The sequence below is a fragment of the Nymphaea colorata genome, chromosome 13, assembly GCF_008831285.2.
Source record: "Nymphaea colorata isolate Beijing-Zhang1983 chromosome 13, ASM883128v2, whole genome shotgun sequence".
Taxonomy (NCBI): Eukaryota; Viridiplantae; Streptophyta; class Magnoliopsida; order Nymphaeales; family Nymphaeaceae; genus Nymphaea; species Nymphaea colorata.
The window spans coordinates 7,365,451-7,378,827 of NC_045150.1; the positions used below are offsets into that span (position 1 = coordinate 7,365,451).

The 13,377-nt window shown below is 37.1% G+C and overlaps 1 protein-coding gene across 1 annotated transcript; it reads left to right on the plus strand.

Annotated features, from left to right (window-relative positions):
- The first annotated feature begins 8,835 nt into the window (after window positions 1-8,835).
- On the plus strand, window positions 8,836-12,423 carry LOC116267041 (coniferyl alcohol acyltransferase-like). The gene is made up of 2 exons (XM_031648588.2): window positions 8,836-9,297; window positions 11,296-12,423. Exons 1-2 carry the CDS (start codon window positions 8,851-8,853, stop codon window positions 12,247-12,249), a joined length of 1,401 nt encoding a protein of 466 aa, XP_031504448.1. The 5' UTR covers window positions 8,836-8,850; the 3' UTR covers window positions 12,250-12,423.
- Window positions 12,424-13,377: the final 954 nt, after the last annotated feature.

A 13,377-nucleotide genomic window follows, 5' to 3' on the forward strand; every position in this document is an offset into this window, starting at 1 on the left:
CCTAACATTCTAGTCATTGACCAGAGAATTAAAAAAGGTCACAATATTCACAAGATTAATCATCAAGGCCATGTTTGATAGCATTAGAATTAAGGTCCAAGGCTGTTGCTAAATTGAGGTTAGTTTAAATCCACAACTTAAATCACATGTGGATTTATCGACTGGGGGTCTCAAATTTCTATTACCTGGTGAAAACCATGACTTTGTGATCCAAAAGTAAAGGTGTATGACCAAAGGTCCATGATTGTAAAATCTGTGATAGTGTTGAATATGAGATCCAAGACTACTAAACATAGCAAATTGAAAAAAAAAATTACATTGAAAAATTGTTAGTTTCGCCATGTATTGTTTGGATTAGGGTTCAATTTGGCCCCATCCAGATCCAAAGGTTGGATTGTTTGGCCCGCCCCTGAAAAAAATCCTAGCTTCACCCTCGATACTAGGCCCAAGGAAGAAAACAATTTAAAATTGAAAAAATAAGAGAATGATCAATTAGCTTTCTCAAGCACTCATTCTTAAAAAGACTAAGCATCTTTAATGGTATTGGGGCAGAAAGTTCACCCACTTGGTAAAAATTTGAACCTACAAGTTGAGCGTAAACTGAACCTATTTTTAGATCTTCATGTCACCACAGGTTGCAAGAAGGGTCTTAAAGCGTAAACTGAGCCTATTTTTAGATGAGAAATGCTTATATTTTTATATGTAATTTTATGATTAAAATATTATGTTTATGTGTGATACATGCTTAGGCATAGAGATATAAACCCCAAACTAGATCATTTGGACACTAGAAACCATGTGTAGACTGAACAATGGATTGGTTTAACACATCAAAGATGTTTGTAAACAATTTTCAAAAGGTTGAGGTTTTTTCTCAAGAGCTTCTCCATTTGATTTTTTTTTTTTTTTTTTGAAAAGTGACAGAATAAACAAATTTATCAGAAAATGTGAAGCAAGAAGCTTTGGAGTAGCACCTTAGTTCTGCACTTTTGAGAAAAAATTGAGTTCTTTGAAGGCATTTAAAACTTTATCTTGGTTTCTAAACAATAATCAGAAGATAGTTTTCTTAAAAACGATGGTGATGCTGACCACTTATTGAAAAATTCTTGAGAGATCTTATTTAACCCTAAACATAAAGCATATTCTCTTACATCCCCATCTCCCGCAAGCTATTTTTCTCCATAATAAAAAAGTATTTTTTTTCTATAGTTGTCCCTTACCACTTTCTCTCTTGATTTCTCCCTAGTTTCACCTATGTTTTCTCAAGACAAAGTTGTAGCTTGGAGGAGTACATCAATAAGGCAGATTGCACACTCTTCCTTTTCTTTTGAGTTGCGTTCAAGACTACAACCAAAGTGACTACCTCCTTCCTCTTCTTTAGACCGGTGAAATCCATGTAGTTTGGTTTTTGCACATAGAATTGAGCTTTTTTCTCTTTTAAGTTGTAGGAAGGAGCATTCTAGATAGAGGTAATAGTTCTAGTCAGCCCATTTGTTGCTTTCTTGTTGGCAGGTTTTAAATAGTATATTGGCCAACATACTTTTGTGTTTAAGCAACTCTTGTTTTCCTGTGTTTGCCAAGGCTAAATCATATGCTAAAATCTAATCTTTTTTATACCATCATAGTTTATATCCTTGCTTCCTTTTTGTTTGAATGCTAGCAATCAGAAGAATGTTGGCCCTAAGTGAAGTAATTTGATGGTGGGTTTTTAAAGTATTGTGGTGGACTGTCTAGTTTTTGTGATGACTATCATTTTATGTTGTTTGCTAAAGTTTCAACATTAATTTTTGTTCTAATTTTAAGGAGAGATAGTCCTATTTGCTTGTTAGCTTTAAGATTTTGTATACAAAGCACTAATAATGGTAGTATATTGATATTAGTTAAGAGTTTAGGTGATGGCTGGCCCTTGAAGAAGTTACATTGATCGGTTTTGAATTAACTTTTGTCTTGTTTGTTCAACACTAGTTTCGGTTAGATTGAAGTGATTTAAGTTTGTGTAACAACCATCAATGTAGGTTTAACGTTTTTAGTTAACATTGCATTAGTCATATAGGTTGCAGCGTAGCCACCACCGACCTTAGGGCATATTATCGCTAGTGGCCACCTCTCTCTAGAGCTCAACACAACTAGAGTTTATGTTGTTCTTCATACCTCAACATGAAATACAAAACTTTCTATAATAAATGTTGATGCATGCAATGCATCATATTTTATATCATAATGCATGCACTTCTTAATAATTTTTTGTGGGCTTTGCTTGTCAAAATGACGTGACATGACATTCAGTGATTGAACCGAGAGAAAAGATTTATGATTTAGAACAGATGCTTTGATTGCTTTCAATGTTAAGAAGCTTTGTTTGAAATTGTAATGGGTCAAGTTTGCATTAAGATTTAAATCCATAGCCATTCTAAATAGGCTTACATGGACATTCTAAATAGACTTAAATCCCTACAAAACTCTTCATCCTAGTAGATGAATAGAAGAAAATTACCGAATTGCCAATTTAAGGGGCAATAGCTCCTATTTCATCAATTTTGGAAACTTTTTGATCATATAAAATATTCCTTTTTAGTACTTTTTTTTAATAGGGGGCAATGTGTAACTAGACAAAGCAAAGTCAGCCATGGAAGCCATCCACGGCTTGCAGTGTTACAACTTTTCATCTACTTCCACAACAGGCAATGTGTAACTAGACAAAGCAAAGTTAGCCATGGAAGCCATCCAAGGCTTGCGGAGTTACAACTTTTCATCTACTTCCACAACATCACAGCATGGGTGTCTATAGGTGTTGTCTTCTTCCAACCATTTAACTGAGGGTTCCTACAAGTAGATCTTTTGTCTCTTCACCTTATCCCATCATGTTTACTTCTTTTCTTATATTTATTCTTGTTGATGTTGATTTTTTTTGTGGGTTTACATAAAAATAAATAGAAGTTTTACAAGTCATAGCTGTCTCTAGCACTCTTTTTTACATTGTGTGGATTCTTATGGTTGTGTGATGACATTCTCAAAATTGCAATCTTTGAGACACTAACACCAGAAGTGAATATGGGATGGTCTGTTGATCTCAAGTAGGAAGACTAAAATCCTTCATTCTCACCTATTTTCGGTGAGAATGATGCTAAACCCACCATGCGAGTGAAGGTTGAAACCTTCTTCCTTTCCCTATCCTTCTAGGATTTATCTGTTTTTGGCATCTTGAGATGACACGACTCTATACTTCAACTTGTATATCAGTGTCTTCCTCTTTTACAACAAAAATAGTTGACACCATAGAGAATCGAGATGAAAACTCGTTGCCTCCATCCCCCACCTTGTCTATAGCACCAATTGTAACAACCCTGAAATTTAGTCTCCCTTTAGAGACCCTCCCCAGCTAATTCATTAAGAATTATAGGTTTGCTTTCCTTCTCACTTCTTCTAAGATTATGATTTTTTATGAGATTTTAATAAGTATATTGAGATGATTTTGCAGTGAAGCCCATTTGAAAAGGTATTCTAATTAAAAACCAAGTTAGAGTAATATGATTGTACTTTTGCAACTCCCGCGATAGTAGTAAATTAATTGACAATAAATAAGAATATGGTTTGAGTGACCAAAATCAAATACTTCAAACATTGTTATTAACAAAAACATATAAAAGTTTAACACAATAGCTTAAACAAAAGCAACTAACACACCATATGCTTAACCCATTCTTAAATTTGTGAAGTAGTGGGCCAAGCTAGTCTTCCTAAAGCACCAAGTCAAGGAAGGTCCACCATACAATAAGTATGCTAAATTGCTTTCAGGGCTTCAAGAGATGTAAAAGGTACAAAAATAAACTTGATAGCAATTAGAAATGTCTATGAAAACATGATATATATAGGTGAACATCACCTATATAAACCTAAAATGCTAATTCACTACAATTTTATTCCAGAAAATCCAAAGCACTCTAAAATCTTAGTATGCACCTAAAAGTTGGCTGCTACAACATACTTCTAATCCACTAGACAGTAGCCTTGACGTTTGTACATGGAAAATTTAAAGAACACATAAAAATAGACAAACAATGAAAACCTTGAAATACCCTTCACAAGTGTTCAAATAGGCCTTTTGGATAGATTTTAAAAAACAGAGGTTTTGAATGGACAAATTATGGAACACCCTAAAACTTAAAATTTAACATGATGTTTAAAAGTCAAGTATGTCTTCCAAAAGCCTAGCCACCCAATTTTGTCTTGGAGGCAGCCATGTGTTCTAGAGGAAAAGCTAATCCCTTCCTAGCTTGTCCATCATCTTGTAGCCAAGATCCTTAAAACCCAATCAAGTACTATAATGACAGAGACATCCTCAAGTACATCACACTTGTTCTGACCTTACAAGATTGGAATTTGTTCATAATGATTGGCAATTGATATTTAATCTAATCTAACTCATCAAGATCAATTAACTTCATGCAATATTTCCCTTGTCGTTAGCAATTTCCCACTTAAAAGAGTCCATGTCAAGCTCAAACGAGTTGTGAATTATACCTTAACTGCCTCATTTTGCAAATCTCATTAACAACAATGACCAATATTTTTGTTGCCCTATTCTTCTAAATGCCTTCATTAACAACAGTGACCATCATTGAGGTCGGAGATCACGTGGGAAGGCTGATAACCCTTGTGCGGGAAGATTGACGATAGTCTTCTCAAGGAGTTCTGCCGCCTGACTTTCTTGACTCCATCGTGTTCTTAGATTATTTTTAAAAGCAAGTAGACACTCGTTCAGTACTACTTCAACATCTCTTCTTGAATTTTGCCGACTCGATCGACGTTCTTTTAGAGTAGACATCAAAGATTACCTCACATCTCGCAGGCAGCAGCTACAAGAAATCGCACCTACTGTGATGCAGAGTGGACATGCGTTACAGTTTGGAGAATTAATACTGCCCTACGATCAGACACACCATTTTAATTCAAAGTAAGAACATTTTGGAAGGAAGCGCACAGAGCTCGTCGATGGACTGAGTTTTACTTACAAACTCAGAACTAAAAGACTAGTTTAGACCACATTCTCATGTCTAAGTTTTACTTTTGTTTTGTTGTGCTAACATTTGGTCTCAGATTCACACATTTCCAAAGCCGATAACATGCTAATGACTAGGTTGAGGACAGAAACCAGCAAAGGGTATAAGTTTTTGAACTGGATATAACAAATAAATGATTGACTGAAAAACAAGAAAAAAATGTTTAAGTCAATTTTTATTTTTATCTTTCTCTTCACCGTCATGTTACATTTGATGGTCCTGATTAGATTATTATATATCCACATGACCTTTTCTAAAAAAAGGATATCATGAAAACTTATCAAAACTGATTGTCCACAAGTGCGGTTGCATTAATCAGTTTGAGAAAACTTAGGATTCTCTGCAGAGAATGTGCCAGAGTTTAGGCTCATTAATAACTACGAGCTTCATTAATCGGATTACGCTTTTAAGGAGGATTAAAATAAAAATGAACTACAACCTGCATCTACTTTTGGGATTCTATCTCATTTTAATGCCTCATAACCTAACAAAATCACCGCACCACCACACTTTCGACCTTGTGACAAGGGATTGTCACCAACACCTAATGATTTAATACACCTAATGGATACAACAATCAGATACTCATTTTCCCTAGAGAAAATAATTAATCAGTGAACATATCTAGGGGAGGGCAATTTTAGTTTTAAGAATGTCCCTTTTTTGAACTTTTTCATTGCCCTTACAAAGGAGTTTCTTTCCTACATGCTCCCCATATGAAAAATCATGTTAAGTCGATGACTCTAATGTCAAGAGCTGTTGCATAAAGCAAAGCTGAATTGAGAAATGATGCAATAAATTGAGATGTTATTGGAAAAACAACAATCCAATTGCCACTACGCTAAATGAGACTCTCACCTTACCTAGTTAGGCTGGGCACCAGACCAGCCTGCAAACATTAACTGCAGACTGGGCCTGGCTCGACTACTCAAAATCCAAGCCAAGCCCGCTCAGCCTAATTAACGTGAAAAATTGTGTTTAATGTAAAATAACATATAAATGTAATTAATTATAATGAAATATATATTATTATATATATTTATATATGTAATAAAATAATATTAAATTTAAGTAATCTGGCTGAGTCTTGCTGAGTGGGACCAGCTTGGGCAGGTTCGATGCCAAATTTTTGGGCCCGGATCTCAGTTGGGCCAGGTACCAAGTATCCATTGGGTACCCACTCGGTGCCCAAGCTTGCCTACCCATCTCTTTCACCATGCATGCAATGGAGGTGTCAAACATGCATTGGGTTTAGAAGTAAAAACCACTCCCTTTATAGGATACAGATCTATCTCTATTCCATCATGAGCGGCCCTAGAACTTAAAATTCAATATGGCCTTTAAAAGCCAACCACATCTTCCACAGGTGGAGTCGCACCCTTCCATGTTAGATGCCAGCCACATTTCTCAAGGAGAAGTTATTCCCTTCCTAGTTTGGCACACCCTTCCATGTTAGATGCCAGCCACATTTCTCAAGGAGAAGTTATTCCCTTCCTAGTTTGGCACAACTTTCAATTTCTATGCCCAACTCTCGTAATTTAAAAGTTGTTGCGACTACAACAACGTTCAATGAAAAGATTACCTTGTCTTCAAACTGCGTTAGGACTAGAGTAGACCATGCTTAAGCCAAACCGATGGACATGGTCGAGCCTAGCTTGCTTCGGACATCAAAGATTAACTTGCGTAAATGGTGAACTATCGATATTTACTCTAGTTTGACTCGTTAAGATCAACGAAGTTGGGCTTCGTTCATCAGTTCTGTCATAACTGCCTCATTGTGCCAACCTCACCAATAAAAAAGACCAATATTTTGTCAACTAAATTATTCTGTCCTCATTCCAGGCATCTTTACTTTTCATAAAGCTAATGCCACACTTATCATGTCCAATTGTATATAAGTGCAGTCATATTAATCATATTGAGAAAACTTAGTTCTCTCGAAATCAATAATAGTAGACCAATGCGCAGGTATCCAGGTCGATTATGAACTGAGAGTTCCATTAACTAGACTATATATGTTTTCAAAGATGAGGTCAAGCAAAGTGTGGTACTCCGTTTGATTAGTGACGGCATCTCATTTATAATAAGAGTGTTGATGTCTCTTAACCTAACAAAATCATCTGATCGGCATTTGACTTCATGGCAATATATTAAGGACTTTCGCCAACACGACAGGATTTAGCACTCCAATGGACGAAGTAATAAAAAGCTTCTCTGACTGAAGAAAACAATCGATCGCCAGATAGTATCTCATGAGGAGGTGGCTGCCCCCATACTGTTAACGACTTAATCGAGGAGAGTGTACTTTAGTGGCAGAGCTAGACATGTTATGCTGAGGGGCAATTAAAAATTTGGAGTTATCAATAGGTAGACAAAAGATTTTTGTTGGACCTTATCATGTGGTGTTATATATATATATATATATATAAGTGAATCTAGATAGCCACCATCATGATTTCAGACGGTCTTCAAGATTGAGTTATCCAACTCACTATTGAAGAGTGTCTGAAATCATGATGGATGGTTCATGGACTCTCTCTCTCTCTATATATATAATGAATAATGACTCTGACTTTCACTCATCCATCTAATTAGGGTTGTTTATTGAAGATGCATTTTAGTCCTTGTAAAATTGTTTTTTTTTTACTTCATTTTTGTCCTTTTCAAAGGACTTCTTACTTTTACTTTAACTTTTTATTTGCCACGTTCTGGTTATTTGATAAGAAACACTTTGGCGCGTGAGTATTTGTAAAAGTGAAAAATGAAGGACTTGAAAAAGGATAAAAAGTGATTATAAGGAACTAAAACCACCAAAAACTACACCTCATGATAAAAAAAAATTCTAAAATGCCCCAGCCCTCTTTTTGTTTTTTTATTAGGGATGTATATTTGTTGGATACATGTGCACGCAAGTGGATCTTCACAAGCATTCAACCCCTCGCGTGGAATGCGGGAAACACTTGTGACTGGCGGCATTATCTTTTCATTTAACATTTGTGTTCTTCATGAAGAAGCATCTTCTTTCTAGTTAGTAACGCCAAAGTACAAGCAAATCCATCACTCGATATTTTGAAGTGTGAAAGAGAATTGTGTTGTCATCTCTACTTTGGATTCGATCAGTCTGACTAGTTGGTTCAGTGAGACTAGTTGGTTTAATGAGGGCCCGATACGATAAGCATCAATCTAGCTAACATTATTGCACCATGTGGTATTGTTGATGCCGGCGAGGTAGGTGTAGGCACGGTTTTAAAGATTAGATATAGGTAAACTTGTGTTCAATTATATGGATCTGTCCCATGAGGCTCGGGTGGGTCACTGCCTATTGGTCTGTCATAGAACCAATAGCAATTGCTTAACAGAAAGGTAGAAGTAACAAACTAGCTGGTTGATTCAAATCCCACCATCTTCTTGTCTAGCAACTCAAACCCGACCCTAATTAGACCACGGAGGTACTTACAGAGTTGAGGTTAATATTTTTCCTCTTTATCTTGGTTTTAGAGTGGTTGACTTCTTGGTCATGTTTTCTACATTTGGGATACCCTTGAGTACTATGTGTATTAGCTCTGAATGTTTTATTTATTCGAATCTGTTATGCTGAGACAAATTAACTTCTTTACCTGCTTGCGTCCTCGTGCTAAAATTTTTTGAAAAAACTGTTCTGCCCGTCTTATCGCCATACTTCTGCAAATGCGTGAAATACTGGAACTGCTATAAATTCTCCTCAAAGCACAATCTCTCGTCCACATCTTTTATCTCTTTCCTAGCGTCACTCTTCCCACTCGATCCGGCAATGGCCACCAATGGCTCCCTGCTGTATGAATCAAGCACTGGTTACTTCTCGGTCCATGTCAAGAGCAGAGAGCTGGTCACTGCAGAGCTGCCGTTTCCAGAGATCTGGCTGCCTCTCTCCAACCTTGACCTGCTGCTTCCTCCCATGGACTGTAGCATTTACTCCATCTACAGGAAGCCCAGCAGCAAACCTGACCTTTCCTTTGGCTCAGCAGTTGAAATTCTCAAGAAGTCTCTTGCTAAGGTCCTAGTCCACTACTACCCACTTGCAGGTGAGATGGTCGCCAACTACAGCGGTGAGCCGGAGATTCTGTGCAACAACATGGGCGTCGAGTTCATTGAAGCTCATGCAGACATAGAGCTCAGTGGTCTCAAGCTCCATGATCCCGACGCGACCGTGCAGGGAAAGCTTGTACCACCGAAGGGACGAGGAGTTATGAGTGTTCAGGTGGAGCTCTTATCATTCACATTAACCAGATCTCATCTCTCCTTTTAACTGATTTGCACTTTAAAGTTTAATGAAGTAAGTATTTCTTTTCTTATTTTCACGAGAACGTCGAACAATCGTTCTTAAATTCAGAAACTTTGGTCTCACTAGTTTTTCCGGTGCATCCTGGGGTTCACTTCCGGAAAATGTGTATATAAAAGCCCCTTGAACAAGAATTTCTCAAAATAAAAGCCGGGAGGCTTTATCTATATGGCGCCGCAATCTTTACAGCCAGCCCTCCCCTTCATCTTCCTGTGTTCTAAGCAAAAGAATTTTCGTTATTTTAAATTTTGTGTTGTCATTTATTATTGTTCTTAATGCCTTGAGACCAGTTTATATCCCCTAGTTTTTCAAGAAAAAAAAACTTCTTATTTTTGTCTCCAATATTTTTTACAAAATGACATATACGAACTGTTTTCTTATAGACTGAATTGTGTGCACTTGAAGTACATGCAACAAATATGCACATAAGTGACCACCTAATTATCTCATAAATATTTTATTATTTGATAAACATTATCACCTACTTATGTTTAGTGTTATCTCATACATTTGTTTATTATTTTATTAAATATTTTGTTATTTTAATAATTTTATCTCATATTTATGTTTAGTGTTATCAGATACATCCTTCCTTATCTCATTATCTCATAAATCTTTTATTGTCTCATACACATTATCTCATACTTATTTGTTATTTCGTACATATTTGTTATGTCATGTATATGTATATGCAATGTTTGGGCATAAAAGTAAATATGCATATTAATAATAGAGTCCACATTTGACGTACACATTATATACACAAAGCAGTGTACATAACTTGCTTTCGGGGGGAAAGGGTTTGGAGTATTTTAGGAAATTTTTATAAAGAAATATACTTTGTAAATTGTTAACTTTTTCACAATTTTTTTTCCTGGTAAATAGGCTTACTTTCAACTTACCCGTGGGTATTTCTTTATTATACACTATTATGCACAAATTTTTAATGCAGAAATGTGTAGTTTCTATATTTTTTTTATAAAATTTGGTGAACTTTTCTTTTTTTTAAAAGAACACGTTGTAATAATCAATAAGGTGAGATCATTTCTTTATAAACATAAGCATGAAATTTGATGCTTCAACTTTCTAAAACGTACTATATCTTTTAAACTTTTTCATGGGCTGCCACTAAGCAAAGGTTGGTAAGCAGGCTAAAGTAAGGGGAGTTTCTTTACTTCAAATTTAAAATCTACAAGTCTGATGTGGATTTTATCCAGGGCGTTTTTTCTAATATCGCAAAAGACACATAATAAAATTTATGGTTTATCTTAATTATGTAAAATCCACAGTTCAAACTCTCGTTTTGTCAAAAAAAAAGATGAGATTTAATGAAATTTGACTACTCTGTAAACAGTCCTTTTTTCTCTTTTCTTGAAAGCTTTCCTTGGTCATTTTTTTGAACCAGCGCTAACCGATCCAACTTCTCTGTCCTCGTTTCATTAACTAGCTTGATCGATTTTTCAAGAAAACTCGCATGGATTCTCAAATGAAATCATAACAAAAAGTTTAAGCTTTTCTCTATAATTAAATTAATTTCATGAACATATTATGTATGTTAACCTTTAGATTCTTTTAGATGTTATGCTGGATTGTCTTTAACAATATGAAAAAACTCAGGCGTACGATTGCATATCACCAAAACTTTATGCAGATACCAAGAAACTCCACAAAAAAGTTCTCGTCGTTGTCATGAAAAAGTGATGAAACGCATTGTTTTCATGTCAAATGAGATCTGAGGTCAAGATCCTTGGCTATCAAATGCCCTTTTATTGATTTATTTTGTTCCTGATTTGATGAAAAATTAATCTTTATTTCTAAAATGTCTCAAAATAAATTTCCTAGATTCTCTTGCACGTTGCTGTATGGAATTTAACATTGCATCTCACAGTTGATGGTTGATCCTCTTGCTTGGAGCAGGTCACCAAGCTCATGTGCGAAGGCATCGTTGTTGCTTGCACTTCAGACCACCGGATCGGTGATGGCTACTCCATCGGCATGTTCATGGCCGCATGGGCTGAGGTCTCCCGGACCAACTCCCTCACTCTCGTCCCCAACTTCCATCGCTCTCTCCTCAGCCCACGCCGTCCTGGTTCCTACGACAAGTCCCTAGACAACATGTACGTGCCCATCGCATCCCTGAGCCCACCGCTCAAGCACGAGAGTACTTCATCTGACCAATTCATCAGCCGGATCTATCATCTTAGTGCAAGCGCCTTGAACCAACTCCAAGATCTTTCTTCCACAGATGGGACTACGAGAACCAAGCTGGTGGCATTCAGCGCACTTGTATGGAAGCTGATTGCCAATGCCAATGGTGATGCGAAGAGCAGCTGTCGATTGGGCATCGTCGTCGACGGCCGCTCTCGCCTGAGCGAGGGCCCGAGATCGGCACTCTACGGATACTTTGGCAATGTTGTCTCGATCCCATTTGGGGAGGCCACCGCCGAGGACCTTAAGAGCAAGCCGCTGGGATGGGCTGCGAAGAAGGTGAACGAGCTTCTAGGTTGTGCCACCAACAGGGAACACTTCCAAGGGCTGATTGACTATGTCGAAGGGCAAAGGCCTAACCCCATGATGACTAGGGTTTACTACAGAGGGGCCGACGATGGGCCGGCCATTGTGGTCTCACATGCAAGAGTCTTGGATCCCTCCAAGATGGACTTTGGTTGGGGCCTTCCTTTCTTGATGTCGGGGCACTTCCCTTGGGGTGGGGATGCCAGATTTGTGCTGCTGCTTCCAAGCCCCCTAGGGAATGGAGACTGGGTTGTTTACATGCATCTATTCATGCACCAGCTTCAGGAAATAGAGATGGGGGAAGGGGGAATACTTCAACCTCTTAGTTTCCAACACCTCACCCCGCATGAGGTTTGAGAAGAAGGAAGCACTCAATAGCTACTAATTTAAGGGAAGAAATAAAGTCATCTTAATTGTTAGGGAGAATGTCTCTGCATGTTCATTTAAATGTATCTTTAAAAAATTAGTGGAGCGATTTATACTTGGTTAGATTCTTTTGGCATTTTCTTGTATAATATTGAGAACTCATCCTTCTCAAAGTAGTCCGTGCCAAACTTAAATGAGTCATCAGCTCTGCCATAACTGCCTCATTGTGCAAATCTCACCAGTAAAAAAGACCAATATTTTGTCAACTTAATTATTCTGTCCTCATTCCAGGCATCTTGCTTTTTATAAAGCTAATGGGACATTTATCGTGACCAATTGTATATAAGTGTAGTTATGTTAATCCCGGTCTATTAAAGTGATAGCATCCCATTGTTGATAAGAGTGTTGATGTCTGTTAACCTAACAAAATCATCATATATTTGAGGGGCATTTTAGGTCTTGAAAAAATCTCTTTTAAGTTTTTTACTTCCCCTTTGTCCTTACAAAGGAGCTTTGTACTTTTTCTTTGACCTTTTATCAGACATGTTCTAGTTATTTGAGGCAGCCGTTGAACACTTTGGTGCGTTTGTAGCCCAAGCATTCTACCCCTCACGTGGAATGCTTGCACGACTTGTAACCGGCTGCATTCAGGGGCAATTGCCCACACAGAAAGAAACAAAAAGGTTATTTTTATATTGAAATTTCATGGCTGCTTGTTGAATTCATATATAGGCGCCCCTTAAAAGTGTAAAATTGTATAACTAGTGACTCTCTGTTGAAATTTTCTTACTGCCCCTAGCTGCATTACTTTTTTATTTTTAATGTTTGTGTATTAAATTTCTCGATAGGCATCTGATTTCTTCCTAATAATGTCAAAGTAATAGCAAATCCGTCACTCATATACAGTCTGGTACATGTATGCCCAGTTTATGTCGCGTGGTCCAAGTTAGATTTGTGGATTTGATTAGACTATCAGCTTGACTAGTTGATTCAATGAGAGCCCAGGACGATCAGCATTGATCAATTCGTACTATTATTTGGTGCCTGTCATACGACCAATAGCAATTGCTTTAGCAACTCAAACGCTAATTAGATCACGGAGGTACTTATAGGGATAAC

Excerpts from the sequence above, each read along its gene's own strand:
- LOC116267041 (XM_031648588.2), top strand. The coding sequence starts at position 8,851 with ATGGCCACCAATGGCTCCCTGCTGTATGAATCAAGCACTGGTTACTTC. Across the intron at positions 9,298-11,295 it reads GAGGAGTTATGAGTGTTCAG|GTCACCAAGCTCATGTGCGA; the intron begins GTGGAGCTCTTA and ends TGCTTGGAGCAG.